General features: G+C 41.7%; 1 protein-coding gene across 6 annotated transcripts; it reads right to left on the bottom strand.

Annotated features, from left to right (window-relative positions):
- Nucleotides 1-925: 925 nt before the first annotated feature.
- On the bottom strand, nt 926-21,865 carry LOC103033673 (protein SOGA3). 6 transcript variants are annotated; one of them, XM_022673775.2, is made up of 9 exons: nt 21,776-21,865; nt 18,809-19,548; nt 18,444-18,668; nt 17,796-17,954; nt 17,544-17,615; nt 16,370-17,076; nt 15,548-16,043; nt 14,858-14,979; nt 10,655-10,812 (listed from the first exon to the last, which is right to left on the bottom strand). In XM_022673775.2, the coding sequence occupies exons 2-9, from the start codon at nt 19,496-19,498 to the stop codon at nt 10,779-10,781; spliced, it is 2,505 nt and encodes an 834-aa protein (XP_022529496.1). In that variant the 5' UTR covers nt 19,499-19,548; nt 21,776-21,865; the 3' UTR covers nt 10,655-10,778. The 6 variants fall into 6 exon arrangements, with proteins under 6 accessions (XP_007257323.3, XP_007257324.3, XP_022529496.1 ...); XM_022673774.2 differs by lacking the exon at nt 21,776-21,865 and adding an exon at nt 20,331-20,365; XM_049480430.1 differs by lacking the exon at nt 21,776-21,865 and adding an exon at nt 19,658-19,718.
- Nucleotides 21,866-22,085: the final 220 nt, after the last annotated feature.

Below are 22,085 nucleotides of genomic sequence, written 5' to 3'. Positions count from 1 at the left end.
GGGACGTAGTATTTATATCAGCATTGGGTAGGGTTTCTGGCACCAAAACATTGTCGCACCTGCTATTTTAGTCAAAGGGTACCACTTTACAGCTAGGGTTAGGTGTCTCCGTGCTTGTACTTGGTAGACCTTATTGACTTCTGGCTGTTAAAATATCCCCAGACAGACTGACAGACTACTAAAGTTGGTCACAGTCCAAACTTGTGTCCTAGATACTGAAATCAGAACCCATTTCAGGTGATTGGATTGAAATGGGGCTGTCAACAAACTACGTAGCTATCATAATATCAAAGGAACAGGATGTTGCTTGGCAGAATGTTATTGATATATACCAATCAATCGTAGCATTAGGACCACATTCTTGTTTCTACGCCCATTGTTACTTTTTCGACTTCGCATGACATTCTGTAGAGCTATAATTACAGCCTGTATTCCTTCTGTTTCTTTGCATAATTTTTTGTCCTCTATTTACCCTGTTCATTAATAATTTGGACACTACATGACCACCACAGAGCAGATATTGTTTGGGTGGTGAATCATTCTCAGCACTGCAGTGTCACAGACATGGCAGTCAGATGCAGCAGTGCTGCTGGACAGAAAACAGTCCACCAACATAGTACTGTGAGACAACAGAATAGAGGATGAGGTATACAGACTGTGCAGCAAGTTGTCTGACTTTGCATCTACAAGGTGGTGCAGCTCAGTAGGAGAATCTCAACTCGTACAGCACACCACACTAACACACCACCACCATTCCAGTGCCACTGCAGTACTGAGAAACAACCCCCACCCACTCAAGGTAACAGCTAAAATGTTTGATCGGTATATGATGTCTCTGTCCAATGAACAATAATTGTTGTGGGCAGAAAATGCATTTGACTGGACACTAAAAAGGCAACGCATTCAACAATGAGGAGAAGGAAAATGAGGTGTTGTACTTACTTTATTTGTGTCGACCTGATAAAAGCCATCGCATTCAAGATCATTATTACTAGGAAACAGAGGCTGTAGGCTTTACTTTAATGATATGTCTCACCTCAGTTTAAACAGGTAAGTGAGTTTATAATTCTAGTCTTTTAAATACAAGTCATTTTTATAAGAGTCAGGAAATATAACAAATGATTTCATTGCAGTTGTCAACACTACAGTTTTAAGGTATGATTAAAAAAACAAACAAACTAGGCCTCAAGTTAAGGAGGCATCTAAAAACGTAAGGAAAAATATCACGGCAGTTTTAGGTACAAAGAATGGAAATCTGATCATTGGTTTCTGAACACAGCCTTTGGTATGAATCATGGAAAAGGGGCAGCTGCTTTTCATGACTCAAGATGGGAACAGATAGAGATATGCTTGATATGCAGACTATACAAAATTGTAAATAATACAAAGCAACAATAGGACAGGACGTAACTTGATAAATGAGCTGGATTAACAGTCATTGTTGGTATGTACAAAGGTATTCAGGAAGAGATGAGGCAACATTCAGCTAGGAAGGCATTGTACTCCGTTAGCCTGTTTGTAACACTGATCAGTCGTATATTTTTTTATTTATACGTTCTCACATGATGACTGTCTCTGTGTGATAGGCGGAGTAGGTGAACATTTGCAGTGGTGTGGAGATTGTGGGCTGTGCTGTTGGTGAGGGAGAGGGAGAGGATGTAGATGAGGTGGAGGAAGAGCGGTTAGCCCAGCGCGAGGGCAGACGTCGTTTTGCAGGACAGGCTGGGCGTGAGAAACTCTTCTTGGCGCTTAATGTGGACTCTTTGTTTTGCTGTAGAGACAAACATTTTTAAGAAACCTTAATGTTGCATGCATAATTCATACATTTAAAGCTGCCAGTAAGCTGTTTTCTACCATTTATCAAACTTAGGCTGCTTCCAAAGGTATCTGGATATTTTATCAATGGAGTTTTATGCCTCATGGAAATAGACATTTTTGGACACTGATCACAGCTTTTTGAAATCCTCTTTAAGGTGAAAATTTTGGAAAACGGATTCTTTTGAAAACAAATCAAAAAGTCCCCATATAGTACTCCCAATATAGTAATCTAAATCGTACAATGACTACACATAAACAACACTATATTTCAGATTCTGTTATATGAATTAGAGTAAATGCTGTTCTGTTCTGCTCTGTTTAGATTAAGAATTTGTAGCATGAATAATATACTACTTAGGAAGTTATGTGCAATTTAGGATTAAACTTCTGTATTCTCTTTCTTTTTGGTGTGCTGATGTCTCTTTCACTCTGTAAGGTTTCGAAAAACAAAGGGAGAATAGCCTTACGGGATGATATCTAAGCATTCCTGGCTTGTACATAAATGACTGCTCCTTATGCAGATGCAGCCTTGTTTGCTGTGAATGGCCTCAATTTTGAGCAGACCGTAGATGAGAAACATTTAATCTCTCTTTTTGAGTGGCTGACTTGCGTGTAGTCTGTAAAGTAATCTACAAAAATAACCTGTGACAAGAGCTGTTTTTCTCCTGGCCGAATGGAAATATGTTGGTAATTGCACTGCAAGCCCTGCCTCCTCTCTTAAAAGCAGTTTCCAACAGGGCCAGAGATGAAAGGTTTTGATTTTAGACCTGGTGGCGATGCCAAAATACTGTGCTACTAGTTTTTTGACTTAAGTGGCCTAGAGAAAAAGCTTCACCTCCATAATAAGAAGGTGCATTCGTTTTCTGCACATACCAAAACTGAATAGCTCTTAATAGCTATGGGCTTGGCATTGTGCAACCTGGAAATATTTTTGATGGAATTCAACTTCAGGAATTTTAATTGTGCTTTTTAAAGGTTTCTGGAGTCAGGGTATTTTCCCTGATAAATTTTAAATATTTCCAGATGCATGAAAAACTCACTACAGCACTGCAAATAATAGGATATAAAGCATTTTGTTTTACAGTGTGCCTTCAGACCATGAGAAAGACTTTTCATGACTAATAGTTGTATTGGCTGGGCACACTATTGTTTGTGTGTATGCAGAACACACACAGAGGAGACGTCTACACCTGCACCTCATATACCATTCCTCCCTCATTTGAACAGTCTTGTGTGTATTTGCATGGCTGTGTTTCAGGGAGTGTTTTTCTCTGCACTGGGGTACTAACCTTCACAGTTACATGTGCCTCTTTGTGGGTTACAGCCTGGTGGTGAGGTGTGTGTGTGAGTCTATGACTGGCTCTAGATTGATGCTGGATTTCCAGCATATCCAAAAGCTCTTTAAGATCCTCCTCCTTGCCTGGACTGGACTGCATTTTGGAGTCTTGCTGGGGTCGTCCCATATTTTCATAACTCTTCAGAATCCTTTCTACTGCTCCATAGTTGGATCGAGACTCTACTGGTCGAGGATAAGCAGCCAGAGTCAAAGGTTTCCAAGGATTTTCATCTAAAACTCTTGCCCTGGTGTTAGGTGTGTCCTGCTGTGTACGTTCAGGTTGTTTGGATTTTGGTTCAGCGGGAGGCTGACCTGAGCTGTCAGATTTTGTTTTACAGGGCTTATCTGTCTGATGTTTCAGCTGGGGTGAACTTACATCTAAAGTAGTCTGATCGATTCTCATACCTGCATCAAAGTAAGTAGCAGACTTCCTGTGCTCCAGGCACAAAGGCTTTAGTTCCTTGTCTTCTGTGTGCACTGGCAGGCATACAAAGTTAGAGACTTCGTGTTTAAGTCCTAGATGCTCGGATATGTCTGAGGGAACCTTCTTCATTTTAAGACCCTGCTGCAGAGGTGGAAGGTCAGAAATGGAGTTCCTTGTGTGGCTCTTTAAGTGTGGTGATGTCTGAGCAGCAGTCTCTGCACATTTGTCCCTTGGAAGCTGTACCATGAGATCGGCAAGCATATCTGTTGGATTGTCCTCAAGATATGATAATGGAATGGCAGTGGTACTGTCAGCTGTGCCGTGCTCATCTGTGGAGCTGAAACTGTCCTCATTGCACCGAAGACCCATGCCTGCCTGGAAGAGCATGCGGTTGAACTCAGCCGTTTTCCTTTCTAATGTCTCATTTCTCAGAGAGGTGGTATTGATACAAGGTGAGGTTACATCCAGAGACTGTGCAGAGTCTGTAGCTATGTCCCTGTGTGTTGAGTCCATGAGATGCTCTCCATTCAGGTTTTGTTTATTCTCTACACCTATTTGGTTTTGACTGCACTCAGCCCCTGCAGCCGCAATGTTAACATCTGAGAAGCATTTTTGGACAGGCACATACGTGGATGACTTGCTGCTGCCAAACCTGCTTCCATCACAGGACCACCGGCTCTGGCAGCAGCTGATATTGCACTTGGAATCAAGAGGCACTGAGCAGGACACAATCCCAGAGTCTGTCAGAATCTTTCCCTCGTTCTCTTGTAGCATTGCCTCAAATTTCCGAACTATGGAGGGGCTGTTGCACTTTCTGTGAATGCAAGGGCTTCGACACCTTCTGTCTTTGAGTGGTTCGGGTGCACTGGCCTCTACTTCTTTGGCAGGGGAACTGTTCAGGTACCAAGATGTGCTCCTTACAGGGATGGGAGGGGCTTGTCTTCTCTTTACAAGCGGCTTAATGTCATCCGTCCTGCTCGACTCCTTTTTGATATCCTCCCAGTTGATCCATTTCTGCTTGTCAAGGGCTTGAAGATCTTTGCACCACTCATTCAAGCTGAAATCTGCGTTGACTGTTTCCAACTCTTCGCTCATTTCAACCTGTTCTGGAAAGAACGCTGACTCACTTCGGCTTCTGAGGAAGAAAATAAGATTTACTCAATGAAGCAAGTGTAGCGCAGTCTTAATTCATGAAAACTTATTAGGAATTACCTCTTGACATCAGACTTCCTTCGGATCTCATCCTGGTAGCTGCAGAGTTCCTCACTTACCCTTGCTATTTCTTTAAGAGCCTAAGACAAATAAGTAACTCAGCTAGTCAGATGGTATTACGGTAAACAACAATTCTGCCAGATAAAACTTAAAAGGGTTGCACTGTAATAAAATATTCAACAGCACTGGGATAGTGAAACTAAGCGGTGGCAGTAACCCAAGTCATGTTTTATGTGACCAAATGTTGAAAGCCAGGAAAACTCACAGCATTGAGAGCCATTGTGTTCTTCTTTTTATCACTCGCACAGTTGATGTCCATGCTCTGAAAAGTCCTGAAGGGGTTGAGGAGGTCCTCTTGTCCAGTAGACGTGGGCGTGCTGTCAAGTACTTTACTCAGACACCCTTGCAGCATGTCTTCCAGCTCTGCAGTATTAATGGTCTCCAGTTCCCCGTGCTCGAACTTCCCGGAGCTGCGTTGCTTTGATGGCCCACTTTGAACACGGCAGTGCTGGTCACTGAGTTCGCTGTGGTTGTGACTGGAACCGGTGCTGCTGTGACTGCGCTGCGTGAGAGGCTCAGAGTAGCTGCTGCCTTGGGCCTCTGAGGGGTCCGTTAGGGAGCTGGACACAGTGCTGGCAGAGCGTGTGCTGAGCCTTATGGCACCCCTCTGTGCATCTGCATTTGGTCCAACAGCACCTCTTTCTCTGTGGGTCTTCACTTCATTATACAACTGAAACAGATAGACAGACTTTTGAGAATTCTCACACTTGCCTCCAAATACCTCTAGATTGACATTTGTACACACAATATATAATATATTTCAGTGCAGGAGCTCAGAAAAATAAGAATGAGTTATTCATTTCCTTCACTTTTCATTTGTTCTTTTGTTGGCTTTGAATTTGTACTTGGGAGGGCTACAGCTCACATTTTTCAAAGCATATTGTTCCACTGGTTAAGCTCTCAATCCAGTTCTCTTGTGTCATTAAAAAGCTAATCTCTTTTCCAAAGAGTGTCAGATTTAAATCCATTCTGCCAGATCTCCCCTGGGGTTCAGTAATTCCATCTCGCTTCTTTTTCACCACCCACTAACAGTCCAAGACTGCAGCAGAGCATGTATTAAATCCGACATAATGAGCCTATTCTTACTTTTAGCAGTAAACAACAATCACAAATTCAGCAATCATAAATGTCTGCTCACAGCATTCGACTGTACGTCTAATACATGTTTAATTCTGACCTTTTTTGGTGCGTTTTGGAGCTCACTATCAATTTAGTAATTAGTTCCATATAAGCTTGACAGCATTAAGTTTGTTTAGCTGACTTTTAGGGTGTGGCACACTATATCCTGGGCTTGGCTTCCATCTGCAGACTCACCTCCTCAATCTTGCACTGCATGTCCCTGAGCTGATTCTCCCACTCCTTCCTCTCCAAGTCAAATCGTTCCAGCAGCTCAGATTTCTCTCTCATCCAGCTCCTCTCGCTGTGCTCCAGCCGGCAGCGCAGGTCCATTGCTGCAGTGTGGGTGTCAGCCAGCAGCCTCCTTTGCTCCTCTCGGTCCCTCCTCAGTGTATCGCCACCCTCCGAGCTCTTTACCGTTCCCACCACTGAGCTATGTCCTTTGGCTTCCAACTGCAGAGGGGAAGGGTCAAGTATTCAATGAGTACCACAGGGAAACAAGGGTATGTGGAGGATATTTCGAGGAAAACGCTAAAACAGTTTTTTTAAGGAGAAGTGGAAATAAAGGGGTTAGGAGGACAGGAAAAGTCTGGATGGCTGGCACGCTGTGAGGATATAAGGGACTTCTGTCCTCACACTTATCCCATAAGATTATTAGCCAAAGCCAATTTTACACATACTGGAAAAGTAGGTGTTGAAAGATTCCATATGCCATAGAGACGTTACAAGGACTTGGCCTCCATGACTGTCTAATGAGCACTGACACAATACTCACTGTGTTTTGAAAGAGGAGATCCATGCCATTGAGAAATATGCATGCCTGCAGTGATGCCAGAAACTGATGCAGCTTCATAGTAATGGATTCAGTGAAACTAGTTTTAGTTCTAGATTTTATATATTACTGAATCATTTCTATATAGGCCTGTTACAATAATAACATTATCGACTTATCGTTCAATAAATGGACATGACCTCAACCATTTCATTAATCGTGATATCGTCCATTGTGTTTGCACAAAATGAGGCAAGGTCTATGCCAGTCCAATGCGGGCCAGCTGGGACAGAACGGGGCTGCACGTCATGGTGTGGGGTGGACCCATGGTATCCCCGCCTCCACACTTCACAATGAGTATGTATATACATGTGTATATATGTAAGTATACTGTCTTTAAAAGGGTTTAATTCCTTTGTGATATTATGTTATTATATTAGTGGCATTTAATGGTCTCAAAATGCCAACAATATCGTTTATTGCAATAATTTCTGGGACAAACAACTGTTATCGTGACAGGCCAATTTCTATATATTTTAGTAAACAACAGTGAGACCATTTTTGCATTTGTGGTATAACTTGGTAAGGTTCTTTTCAAGCCCTATCACAAGATAAAACCTCAGAACTTATAGACATGTGGCCATTTACAAGTCCCCTGAGGTAATACTTCATGATCAATTTGCATACCACTATCCCATGACTTTTGGCATGTCTGTGTACAAAAGGCTATCCATTAGGGGTGTAAGAATATATTAATATATTTAAGAATCACAATATTTTGTTTTGTTGAGCAAAAACACAGTACACTGATTGATGCTGTATTTTTATACCTTGCTTACAGTATTACAATTTATTGCAATTAATTGTATTGAAACCCATGTATCATGATATGTATTGTATTGCGTATTGTATTATGTATAGAACTGTAGACTTTACAAATTAACTTTTGAAAAATTTAAAAATGTGAGTATTGTTTGGCCACAAGTGTGTTATTGCCAATAAAACACTGTATAATGTCAGAACAAAAGCAGAAAGCAGATCAAACAGTAAAACATTATTTCAGTAGAATTATTTACACAGGTTCGGTTCCTGGCTATAGATCACTGGCCTCACATTTTTAGAATACTCTGCCTATTTATTTTGGTTACTGGTACTTGAGTTCATTCAGATGTGAACAGCAGCACAGTGATTTATGGGCATGCCTTGGCTAGTAGTATAAATCATGGTGTTGTGTCTGCAGCAGTGGCAGGTGTTTAAACAGCCTGGTCCTTTGACTTTGTGAACATATCCCATTGAGCTGCTCTTAAAATGGAAACCCTGCGTTCCTGTCAAGAATCTTGTGTAGCTCTCCTCAACACTGACTGCTACAACTACTGTAAGTGACAGGATACTTGTGTCTTGAGAAGCTGTTGATAGCTTCATTGGCACCTTTGTACCAACGCTTTTTTCTTGGACATGGTTTACTAACCAATAGGATATGATGAAAAGCTTTTGGTTTACACTGTAATACGTCATTATTTTTATACTACAGCACAGTATCTACACAACTTATTTAATTTACCAACCTCTTTATGCACATGTATGTTCTATTTTCATAGTAATTCAGCACAAACAACTTGTAGATAAATAGTAGTAATTAGTTACAGCAGTGTAAATAATGATTTTTGACTTTGTCCCACATCCCCTTTAATATGTTTTAGTCACATTTGCCAGGTAAACACATGATGAGTGATTCACCATCTGTCCCAAAGCACAAACACTGACAGAAATAGGACAGCGCTTCATAGCAACAAAACCAGATTCAAATCTGTCCGGGACAAACAACAACCCACTGGACCATGAAAAGGGGTTAGGACATGGTCATATACATGCATCCTACTAGAAGGGTTGAGACAGTGTGTTTACAAACCAAGGGCATGTACAACACTGCACTATTTATTTTGTGTCATGTGATCTGGCTTGAGGGAAACAACCTGCTGTTTTGGAGCTCAGTTTAAAATATGATCATTGCGGTGGCTCTGTGACTGAGGCTCTGTCTCTGGGTAAGAGTGTCACAGAGGCGGACCACTATAAATAGACAGCAGAACCAATGCTTTAGCATCTCACATTCCTAAGGGTGGGGCAACAGGGACACACAGAGTACACCACTTCTGTTATAAAAATCAAAAATATGCAGGGAAATATGCTGGCAAATACCCGGCCATGCATGCTTGGTGGTAAACCAGGGATGTCCTCTGAGGCTGCAGTATAAGCTGCGGTAGGATGTGGATTGCAGAGAAAGCGGCTTTAGCAGTTTCATTCGACTCCTCCCTGGATTCTATTCTCTATGCCAACCAATACTTTGGCTTGGTGTGTGCAGCTAAACACAGATCCTTTCCACATTTCTTGAAGAGAAACAAGTGCAGCCGTGTTATTGTGAGTCAACTTGCGAAATAAAATGGCCGTCTTTAAAAAAAAAAACACTGCCACAACTACCAAAGTCAATTAGATTAGATGCACAAATCTTGATTAAGTGATCCACAAATGACACAGCTAAGCTTTTTTAGCAACTTGGCCACAACAAAGCAAAACTGTCTCAATTCATGGTCCAAGTCCGGCATGAACTGCCAGGACAAATCTGTATCTAATATCAGAGCACTTCCTGCCTGAGGTGCGTACACCCCTACAGCATTCCACAGCAGCTCTCCTCGCCATCTCCTCAGCCCAACAGTACTACATTGCACTACTGTATTAGGAGAGCCTTCTAGCGAGACTCACTCGAAGCTTAATGCATAAACTACAGGAGGGGATTAAACCTGCTCTCTCTGAGGACAGTAAACACACTAGAGAAGTCTGGCCTGTGTCTTTATAAGGGTGTCAAACACAGAAGTTCTGTGGGAGCAGAACCTATCAATAAGTTCCAGTGTTTAAAACAGACAGAGAAAAAGACAAAGGAAGTCTGAGAATGTCTGAAATTTCACAGAGCCTTTTAGTCTTTTATTTTTTTATCTTAATAATTGGTGAAATTTTTAAACATGACAGTACAATAAATCATAATACTGAGAAAGAAATGTACTTGTTATAGTCAAGTGCATACAGTATAATATACTGTAGAGGTGCCAATGTATTATTAGCTGGTTTAATTTCAGTGTACATGCAAACAATCTGTGGTGGGCTGGGGTCAACCAAGGCCAAATGTCAGTGACTACTACTACATGGGTAAATGCAGGTCATATGAGACATCAGGTCATATGGGATATCAGTATTACACTGTAATGTGGGGCACACGCTATAGACTCTGAAACGGGCCTTTTATTGAGTTTCTTGCTTCAAATTACTTTTGTCATTGAACTATCCTATTTATAGTATACTAAAAATGCTCTTTTTCATTCATAGAAACTGGAATAAAGTTTTCTTAAAATTAAGTTTCTTAAATTGTTTTAGAAATTTCTAAAATCATGTCATCAGTGGCTTCAGTGAACTCTCAGTCACCCGGTGTTTTAGTTATAGAAACCAAACATGCTTTATGCTGCACTGGAAACTGATAGGGCTAAGAAAGGGTATACCTGTGTAGTTACAGTTAAATTGTAAAGGACATGACTGATAGATAAATACCAACATAACATTTTGTCCCTGTATAAAAGCAGTGGTATCTACACTGTGGTAATCAGGACGCGACTATTGTAAGTCGCTTTGGACAAAAGTGTCTGCCAAATGTAATGTAATGTAACTGTTGTCAGCTGCCAGGAGCTTCAAAATGTAAACAGACAAAAACACAAACTCCTGTCATGGTAAATTAAATACACTGACATATGGAAAACATTGTGAAACTGAAATGTATCAATATTTCTCTGTGCTCTTCCATTTTATCATGGATTATGGTAATAATTTATGTTTTATTCACATGGAAAGGACACATTTCAGTACCTGTGCAATTCTGCATTTCAGGTCAGCTCTCTCTAGCTCCCAGGCACAGCGGTCCTTTGTGTATTGCAGCTGCAGTTCGCTCCGTTTGCCCTCTTCCCTTTTCACCTCCAACTGCACCTCCTCCAAAACTGACTTCAGATCCAGCAATATCCTCCGGTTCTCCCCACCCTGAAAAGAAAAGGCAAAAGCCAATCTGGGTAATCAAAACTCGATTTGACTTCCACATTATTTGCTAATTTGCTAGTGTCTATTATGTATACTACTTGCATGATTGATACTAAGCAAATAGCATTTATTAGCAAAATAGGCTGGGCAGTACGAATTGCCAAACAACAACAACATATTTCCCAGATTATTATTTATTACCAGTTAATTGCTTTTTTTTAATTAAATGTGTGTGAAATTTTATTGCTATACTAACATAAGCCCTATCCTGACGGGATAAGTTTCTCAGGGGGACGTCTGTGAAAAATATTTCACACTTCTACTCAGTTGCATCCAGACTGAAATTGAAAAAAGGAGGACCAGTGAGTATTTTTTAGGCTTTCTCAGTCACGTGACATTGAGTTCAGTAGCTCCTCCATTTACACTAGCTGTTGTGTTCATGTGGATCTCCATGGAAACGTGTGGCGAAAGTGTAATTATGGTGTGTAGCAGTGGACAAATAGCTATTTTATTAAAGTGAGGTGGCGAAACTCAGAGATGTCCATCCGGACGGGACTAAAATTATCGGAGGACCACTGAGTTCAGCGAAAAAGGTAATTCAGCCTGTAATTTTCTCAGAGGACATCTTAGAAAAACACATACACGGTCGTTCTGGATGGGGATAAAATCGCAGAGGACGATTTTATCCCCATCCATAAAAGAGAAAATTACCCCAGGACCCCCTGAGAAACTAATCCAGTCTGTATATCAGTGTGGTAACAAACTGTTCTAAATCACACAATTATTTTTATAACAGGCCCCTAACCACAGGCTGGAAACCCCCAACCCTTACCACACTGACTGAAAAATGTCAGAATAATGTGTCAGTGGGAGTTTCAGTGTTAACTGCCCCCCCCCCCCCATTCATTCGTATTGGTTGTTCATTATTACTTGTATGCTGGCCATTTCTCTCAACAGAACTTCCTTCTCCCTCAACCAATCGTCCTTCTCCTGCTCATGGCGTCTCTTCATCTCCTCCAGCTTCTTCTTCAGCCTGGCATGCTGTCCCTGCAGCTCTCGCCACGGGCTCTGTCCATCAGAACAGGCTGCTGGTGATGATGCTGGTGCTGTTGCTGGAGGTGTGGGTGAAGCCTCGAAAAAGCGAGCCCCTGGAGAGGCTGGAGAGCGAGGGGAGGGTCTGGGGCTTCTGCTCCTTCTCCTTCCAACACCACCAGCAGCTTCTCTCTCCAGCCTGGAGCAGGGGACAAACTCCCAACCCTGCGCTTTGCTTACATATCCACCTCCACCACCTCCTCCTGCAGCTCCAGTAGTGCTGTTGTGCAGCCCAGACCCATTCCCAAACGGGCTCCACATCTCTCAGGCACTCCACGCGGATCCTGTATTAAAGCTCGTCTGAAGTCCTCCATCAGGACCCGGAGCTGCTGCTGCCGCTGCTGGGTGTCCCCGAGTCCGCTGCGCTGTCCCGGCCATGTCCCCCACGGTCCGCCGGTCCACACCTGCTCTCCACACCTCCACAGCTTCTGGCTACGGCATGAGAGAGCCAGCGTCTTCTCTTACATTGTTTTTAATGCGCTATTTATTTATTTTTCCGGCTAGAAGACTGCTGGAGCGAGCCGCTCGTCCCCTCAGCCGACGGAAAAATGACACCGGTTCAAGAGTCCACCGCTCAAAATACTCGGAGCCGCACTGATGTAAGAGTTTGGGTTTATTTTTACTCCTCTGTAGCTATCTGACACAGCCCACTCTGCTGCTCCACGGCGGAGCTCCGCGCTCAGCTCCGTATTTATCACAGGTAGGAGGAGGAGGTCCGGAGCTGACCATCGCCTCTCCTCTCCGTTTGGCGTCCCCGTGTCCTTTCCGTGTTGTTTCTTTACGTTATCTACCCTAATACCGCCTAAAAAGTCCCAATTTCGCTTCATTTACTAGCCTACAAGGCCACCTTTTCCACCAGTAAGCTATAATAAACCAGAATAAACTAACCTGTCTTTGATTTGCCTCGTTTTACTGGCCGCGCTGGTTTAAGTAAACAGCTTAATTTAGCTAAGTTACAAAAAAAATTGTTAGTTGAGTTGTGAGGCGCTGCTCTCTCCTTGTCTTACCTTCCAGTATGTAGCAAGCTGAGCTCCGTTTATATCCAGGTAGGTAGAAAACGCACTCAAAACGCACCAAACGGACCCAAATTTAATGTCAGCTGCTCTCACTAAGACCGTAAACGCTTTCAGCCTGTTTTACGTCCCTGTTTTTTGCCCGTTTCCGCGCATCTCTCTTCCAGCTGCTTATAACTGCCCACATGACGTGAGTTTTTCTCTACAGCCCTTCTCTCAAAACACACAGCTCCCGCCCCAAAGCTCACTGAGCTCAGATCTCACTCAGAGCTGCACAGCAACTGGAAAAATATTGCAATAACCAGATTTTACAGCTTTGGAAAAAAATTAAGAGATCACTTCAGTTTCTGAGTCATGATCATTGTTGTTTTATTCTACAGATATTTCTCCCAAATTCCAAATAAATATATTGTCATTTAGAGGTTTTTCTTGCAGAAATAAGGAATGGCTGAAATAACAAAAAAGATCCAGTGCTTTCAGACCTCAAATAATGCAAAGACAACAATCATATTCATAAAGTTTTAAGAGTTCAGAAATCAATATTTAGTGGAATAACCCTGTTTTTTAAACACACTATTCATGCATCTTAGCATGTTGTCCTCCACCAGGCTTACACACTGCTTTTGGATAACTTTATGCCACTTCTGTTGCAAAAATTCAAGCAGTTCAGCTTGGTTTGATGGCTTGTGATTGTCCACCTTCCTTTTGATTATATTCCAGAGGCTTTCAACATGGTAAAATCAAAGAAACTCATCATTTTTAAGTGGTCTCTTATTTTTTTCCAGAGCTGTATATTCTAGCATCAGAGGTTTAGGGGTGCCTAGCACCAAACAAATCCAGCCCCAACGCTCCCCCTTAAAAAACAAACATGAAATTAAGGAGAGTTACCAGATTGATTGGAATCTAAATAAATCTTAAATAATTTTACATTCTAATCAGACATACAAACTATTACTTAAAGGAGACATCCAGAGTGAAATGAAAATGATAACAAATAAGTTTTTCACCCCCAGCATTCCAAAATAGCTCTTTTATCGATATGCTAGCATAGAGTTTCTGGTGCAAAGGAATCATTATTTTTACGCCATTAACAATCTCAAAGTATCTCCATACTTAATTGGTAGATTCTTGACATAAAACGAAGCACTGAAAACTTTAAAAGTACAAAGGTAGTTTATTAAAAAAAACTTTTTAAACACAGAGTAGTTTTCCTGGTGCTGCCATCTCAACATTAAGTTGAGACTGATAAGCACGAACAATTAGGTAGGATAGGTGAACAGACTGCAAAATTAGTTCTGTGGATATGCATGAATTCTAACTGTTGCTGAAAATTTCTCTGTAATATTTATGAATTTCCGTGGAATGGAACAATGCCTCTATTACTAGCATTGTAAGCTTGAGGATTCTGATTGTGCAGGCAACTCTAGTGTATATACACTAGAGTTGCTTGCACAATCATAATCCGAATTAAAGCTTTAAGAAGAAAATCTTAAAATCACAAAACTCTGTGTTTGAAGAATTCTACAGACAAGCAGATGAGTTTTGGAAACATGTGCTGTAAACTCAAGTCAAAACAGAACTCCTTGGCCACACTTTGGATCTATCATGCTTTGGGGTTGTGTTGCTGTCAACAGCACTGACAGTATTGTACAGGTGAAGGGACGAATTCTATAAAATACCAGCAAATATCCAAGTAAAACCATCTGTTAGAAGACTAAAGCTGACAATATGACTTTAAATTCACCATGGACTACCTAAATGGATTAATACAGCTTTAAAAGTTGACATATGTCATATATCATCAAAATATTCACAACTACAACAAACAAAAAAACACTGACATAGTTTGTTTATATTAATAATTTCTATGTGCATTATAAATGTCTGTTCTATACTTTAATGTAGCAAAGCAACCAGGATATTTCAATATTAGTTCTACTTACCACATTAATAGGCTGTTGTAAAGATGATTTGTAGAAATCACTGAAGGTTGAAAGCGTGTGTTTGGTTGAGTAACTGTAGCCCGTGCGTAAACAGATGAAAAGCCTCCTGTACCTTGTATAACCTTAATGACATGTCCAAAATAAATCGAAAAGGAAAACAAAAATATGACTGTAAAAAAAAGGAGGGGAGATGGCGGGCTTACAGAACAAAAAAAAGGGTAAAAAGAAAGACCAGTTTGAAAATAGTACCATATGATAGGGAGGAGAATAAAACAAGAATAAGGATGAGCAAAATGATAGGCTGGAACATCTGGATGAGTGGGTGTAAAAACATACAAAAAAAATAAAATTCAGGAAAAGCAAATGTGGAGGAAAAGCAAATGTGAACAAAGAAGAAGTCAGAAATTGTACTTATGTAGAGATGTTATTGCACTGATAAACAACCAATAATTACCAATTTATTAAAAGTCTATATCACTCCAAGAGTATGTACAGAAATTATCATTACTACATTTAACTAAACATTTAATAACAAAGTAGAAATAAAACAGCTATGCAAGAAAGAAAACTTTTAAGCATCAAACATTTCACTTTTGTTCTAGTGCAAGAATATGAAGGAGAAATAAGAAGAAAATTTGTGTCTGATGACTGAAATACGTAAGAATTTGATCTGCATGTCTTTAGACTTACAGAGAGGGGCTCTTCACTCTCCCGATCTTCTGGTTTGGGAACATCCAGCCGGTCGATAAAGTTCTGGAGCTCCTTCCTGAAAGCTTTCATCTGAGCATTAATGCGGTAGAGAAGCTCATGCTCACGTATTCGGCTGCCTTCTTCATCCTCGTCCAGCCGGCCAAACAGCTCACCATTTGTCACGTAGACCCGTGCCTCAGCGATGATGGTGCTGGTATCAGCAATAAGTCTGTCGATGGTCCTGCTTAGACGCTCTGCCTCTATGCGTATATCAATCATTTGCTGCCGATCTTTGAGGCTTCGGGATAAAAAACGACTATCGGGAGAGTACAGGGAGCGAGTGGGTGTGAGACATCGGATGTTGCGGACCTCTTCTGAGTCACTTTCTCCGCCAATAGGGCCTTCACGCTTGCGATGTGGCGGGAGGCGGGAGGAGTCGTCATCGCTCTCCCTGCGGCCTCCATCACTCTCGGCATCACTGTCCCTGGGGCTGTGACTGCAAAGGACGAAGAAAACACCACATTCCAATCATGACTGATGCTGTGAGGATCTGATGACCAAAAATTAGGTCAGCTACTGATTGAATGATTAGTTCTGGATCAAAGCACCATGTCTAACTCACTGCAATGGTAGCATTGTCCACAAGCTACTGATGTGTTTTTTGGAGTTATATTTCTTTTGGAATTATATTTCAAAAATAACCCACTGCTTTTCTCTTTTATAACTAGAACACCTGTTTCAATATATAACAAGTAATTCAGATTAAAAATAATACTAAGCATATGGCTTGAAAAGAAACTAAACAATACTGTTCAGCCTTACCGAGGGCTGGGCCGGATACCCAGGTGTGAAGCCAGGTCGTAACGTTGCATATTGGAGAGCAGCACCCGGTTTTCGTACTGCAGCTGCATCACTTTCCCACTCAGCTCGTTAATCTGCAGCCTGGCAGCCTTCAGCTCCTCCTGCAGAGCCTCGGTTTTTGCCCCGTCTGCCGCCGCACCTCCACTGTGTCGTGGGCCCTCATGTGAGCCGGCCTTAAATTTGAGTTTGTTCAGCTCACCCGTCACCCGCTTATTCTCCTCCTCCATATCAGCCAGGTTGCGACGCAGCAGCTCAGCTTCATCCTCCACTAACTGCAGCTGCTGTCGCATCTCTAACAGTGCCTCACCCTGCTCCCGGGATGAGGGGTCTGATATTCCACTGGCCAGATCCTCTCCACGCACGTCATCCAGCTCTGCCTTCAGCCCACGGTTCTCCACTTCCAGCTCTACAATCTTCCTTCCCAGGATGTTGGCTTCTTCCTCTACAAGCCGAAGACGCAGCTTTAGCTCAGACTCCCGTGTGGTGGGGGGTCCTCCAGCCTCACCCTTAGAGAGAGGACTGTCCACATCACCATAGAAAGAGCGATACTTCTGGAGCTCTTGTTCAAGTCGGTCCTTTTCTTTGTCAATCTTAGCCATCTTCTTTCTCATCAGTACAGCTTCTTCTTTAATGAGAGCCAACTGGCACTTTAGGTCATCATTTTCCTCCTGTAGAAACATTTCAACACATTTTGAAACTGTTGAAACTGAAAAGTAAATAAACTTGGGGAAAAAGGTCTGAGTTTTATCACCATTGTTTTCTCCTAATCAAATAATGTGACCAAATCTAATCTAGACGCATTTAATAAATAGGTTTATTTGAAGTAGATTGCAGCAGGTCTGCCTAAATTAAATTAGGCGATTCAATTTTATGCATTTTATGCATTCTATGCATCTATAAATATGCTTGCAAAAATCGGATTAAGAAGAGGTTAGTATTTTGAATATCTTTTAAGTCTAACTAAACTGGAGTTTCACTGGCAATCTTTCCCCCACTCACTTTTGTGCTCTTAAAACTGAACTGCCTGCTCTTCCATTTTATGTTTCCTGACTGTGTGCAGGTTAATGCAGTTTATGCATAGACAGTGCATTCTGTCCATGTTTACGAGTAATTGCTTTTTCTGCATTTTTGTTACCTCTGTTGGGGTCTGTGGAGTCCTCTTTTCTGATTTCTGTGGATCTTTGCCTCCTCTCCGTTTTAGAGACGCCTAATACAAATGGAACATAAATGCCAGGATTATAAAACATTGGGCATTGGACATGCAACAATAAAGGTGGACTATTAAATAATTAATGTAGCATTTTATGAGGCATCTCTTATATAAGTTGCTTGTGTAGTGCTGTGCTTTAGTTTACTTCACTTCAATATTTAATGCTAAACCCCTCACCTCTTTAGCTTTCTCCAGTTCATTCTGTAAAGCCTGCTTAGTCACCTCCACCTCAATCAGCTGCTGCCTCAGTTTTTCATTCTCATCCTCTGTTCTTGTTCTTTTCTCTTCCACATTTTCTAGCTCATTGTGCAGTCTTACAGATACATCCTTTGCCACCTGAAAAAATGAGAAAGGGAATGGGGTTAAATGTCTAAACAGATGAAATTAATGATTAATGACTTAACATTTACATTGCTTCTGGCACTCAAATTTAGTGTGAATGACTTAGCCTCCTATTAAATTTCCATTATAGGTCCATTGCACAAACCTGGTCACCCCATTTTATAATGTTATTTTTATTATGAAGAATAAGTATGCAACATCTGATCTGTTTATAGACAAAATACATCATATGGCCTGATAAAACATATTTTAAAATTCGATATTGCATAAAAGACCAGCTTTCTCATATAGTGTCTCTGATATGTGTATTACAAACTATATCACTGCCTCAAATAACCTTCTGTTCCATTAACATCTGCATCCACTCTGTACCAGTGAAGTGAAATGGGTCCAACATCCAGGACTGGGTTTGAATGAAAGAATCCATATCTGAACATCTTTGGCCTAAAGCCCACAATTTCACTATCACAATATCAACTGCACCTTTAAATCTTGCTCCAGACTCCGCAGAAGCTCTCCATCAATCTCGCCTGTTTCTGCGTATCGCATACGCTTCCGCTCTGCCTTTCGCAGGCGATATTGGAGGATCCTGCAGTTCTTGTTGGCCCTCTCCAGCTCTCTGCGCAGGACTTGCAGCTGGCAGGCATCCTCCTCGTAGAAAGTGTCTCTCATCTCATCCATCTCTGCTCGCATCTCTTCTATTTCATGCTGATAAATATAACACATTACATCAGTGTCATCAGTGACAGAGTGTTTCAGCTTTTGCTGGGCAACATGGTAAAAATATCACTCGACAATATCTAAAGACGTGTTTACGATACACCTTCTTTGAGATCTTTAGGGCTTACCTTGAGGTCATCATTTTCATCATTCAGCCTGTCAATTTCTGACTCTAACTCCTGGTCCATCTTAGACACAGGTTCCTGAGGCCTGTGTGCTGCCTCCAGTGACAGCTCCATCTTCTCCTTGGGTGGAGAACTTGCTGTCTTGGACTGCGCTCCTCCTTCTTTCTTCAAGCTCTTGTTCATGTGAAACTGGATCAGCTCAGACTGCAGGCATCCCTCTCTCCAAAAGCCAGGGCCACAGCCCACGGGGTGTTTGGGTGCTTGTTTGCTGCTGGAGGCTGCCCCCTCTGCTCTCTGACTCTTGCCCTTCCCTTGGGAGGATTTGGAAGAGCTGGGTTGATCAGACACTACGCGGTAGGTGTCACCCTTCAAAGGGGAGTCGTCGGTGCCCCCTGAGTCTTCAGTGGAACTGGTGCGCTCCTCCAGCTTCTTGGCCTTTTCTGCTCTCCTCAGAGTGGGGCTCTCAGACGCGGAGCTCTTGCCGGGCGGCTTGTCTTTGGCGGTGCTGGCGGGAGAGCTGCTGCGGCTGTTTCTGCCGCTGGGCTTCGAGGACACGGCTTTGGTTTTGGAGGGCGTTTTGGGTGTAACGTCTTTGCCTCTGGCCGGGGAGGATGCTCTCTGCTGCTGCTGCTTCATGCTGCTATTGTCTGCCTGCCGTGGGATTTCTCCAGCGCCTCCTGTGGCCGGATTCATCGTTGTTCTCTAGTGTTCAGGTGTCAACCATCGTCCATTCCTCTCCTCCGCTGCATTTAAGGAGGGATGGAGGGAGCAAATATAGCGTTACACACAAACATGCCTAGTTGTAACTACTGTAAATAATCAATCAGTAATCAATAACACCGGGTAAGTTACATTTTATTTGGAGCTCTGAATGGCTCCGGCTGGCTGCTAATTTGACATATTCCGTTCCACCTTAAACAGAGCGACAGTTAGCTACATTATGGTGCCGCTCCTGTGCCACACAAAAACCACACACAATTTAAGGTAGAACAGAACCATACCGTGTATATGGAGTTAAACAGACTATATAAGTTATCGTGGACAGTCTATTTGGAGCTAAGAATGGCTCCACCGACTGTTATTTGATCAGCCTATCCTTGGAATTTTCAGTTCCACCTTAAACGGAGCGACGGTTACATTATAAAGCCTCTCCCGTGCCACAGAAACTATAATACACGATTTAAGGTAGAACGGAACTATACCGTGTATACACAGTGTACATTATATTTGGAGCTCGGAATGGCTCCACTGACTGCTATTTTAACAGCGTATCCTATCGGCTTTTCAGTTCCACCTTAAACGCAAGGACGGTTTACATTATGGAGCCGCTCCTGAGCTACACGATTTAAGGTGGAAAATTCGATCAGTAGTAATGAAGCTAGTTAGCTTAGCATACGCCACTTAAATACATACAGACATACACCCTTGTGTACTGCATTAATATTTTACTGAGTCGTAAATGATGTGTGTTGGTTGTTATTTAGCAACATCAAAATACGTTTTTAAAGTTTTAAAAGTAAATTACCATAAAGACATCTGATTTATCTTTTGACAAGTTAATCTGAACACGGAGCTGCGCTGGTGCTGATTATAGAGGCGTCGCTTTTACGCATGGTCTCCCTTAAACACTAAAATAAACTGTAGGTTGATTTTATTCATTAATAATAATTTTATTATAATTAATGGTCAAAACTCAAATGCTCATCATTTTAAGTCAAATTACATTAGAGGAATCTTTAATTGTCATTTGTACTGGTCAGAATTAATTGGTGAAAATGTGGACCTTAATTTTGCAGTAAGAGTTACAGATATCTGTAGACGTCTGTAATTTTAGTTTTTATTACTAAACTAAGTGAGTATAGGTGATTTTAGCATAAGTATTTACTGGTAAAACCTAATAATTGCAGATATGAGACTGAAATTAATAGTAACTCAATTTAAGGACATGACAAAACATTGAATAGAAATATCAAGAATACACTACTGCAACAAAATGAATATACAGATTTATTTGGCGATATTATTGCATATGAAATGATATGGCACAAACTGTAAGAGAGATTTTCACCAGACTGTAACAGAAGTCTATTATCCAACATAACATGATATTAATAATGCACTCCATATATACAGGATTTAGGTAAAATAAATGATAATGGACAGATATATTCTGTATGTAGTAGATATTTAATTGGAAATGAGAACAATGTTAATTTTCCTTTTAAATAAAAAAGTTGGCCTTAAAATAATATTATGATATTTCGGGGTATTTTTGCAATAACGGTATTTAAATAAAACATTATTATTATGTAGGGTACGATATGGCACAGCCCTAATAGATATGTTTATAATCGTGTAATTATTGCTAAAACAGCTGGTCACATAGATCAGATATACTAAGGATATGCAGACATGCATAGAGACCTGTTTAATGGCAGCATGTCGTGTCTAGACCTACTAACCCTGGTCTAATATTCAGCTAACTCGGGGCTTAAATGCAGTTAAATGGCTTATAAACAGATTCACCTGCCAGTCATTGGCTTTGGGTAATTTTAGCTTTAGCGGTGTGTGTGTGTATTTGTGGGTTATTGTGTGTGATTTATGTATCTGCAGACGAGGAGCTATATGAAGCAGGGTGATACTGATAGCCTTTCCCTGCTCCAGAGCCCAGCTGTAATCTGATGGTGTAGCCTGTGCTATAGCTAGATAGCTCAGTGCTGTTTTCATTCATCCAGTGCTTTACACAAACGTGTCATTTTTGTGATAATTCCTGATCTATTCAGGCCCCTATAAACTGAACCCCGTCGTTTATAACCTTTCCAAGGTGACCGATTAAAATGACTAGATTACAGCTGTTCTCTAATCAGAGCTTCTTCAGGCGCGGGTTTCATCAACAGACCGCCGCGAAAAACACAGTAAAAAACCCGTAAATCCCTAAATTCATATCGCTTTAATAGAGAGAGGCCTTACCGTCTCAGCATCCCTTCCTGTCCTGCACTCTGTTGAATGGAGGGATGGAGGGATGGAGCGAGAGAGGGAGGAGGAGGAGGAGGAGGAGGAGGGGGCGCTCCTGCAACAGCACCGCTGAACGACAGGCGATGGCGTCACCGGGGGGGCGGGGCCTCGGTTATTATAGAGAACAGAGGAGTCTGTCTGACAGGGACAGGATGATGTAGACTACTAAAATTAAACCCACTACTTAAAGCATCAGCCATAGGCCCACAGCGCGTTTCACAGCTGATCATTCTGCTGTATTTGTTCACAAGAAATACTGTGAGTA

The sequence above is a fragment of the Astyanax mexicanus genome, chromosome 6 (assembly GCF_023375975.1).
Source record: "Astyanax mexicanus isolate ESR-SI-001 chromosome 6, AstMex3_surface, whole genome shotgun sequence".
Classification (NCBI taxonomy): Eukaryota; Metazoa; Chordata; class Actinopteri; order Characiformes; family Acestrorhamphidae; genus Astyanax; species Astyanax mexicanus.
The sequence above is the reverse complement of the archived record's forward strand: the minus strand, read 5'-3'. Positions and strand labels throughout refer to the sequence as shown.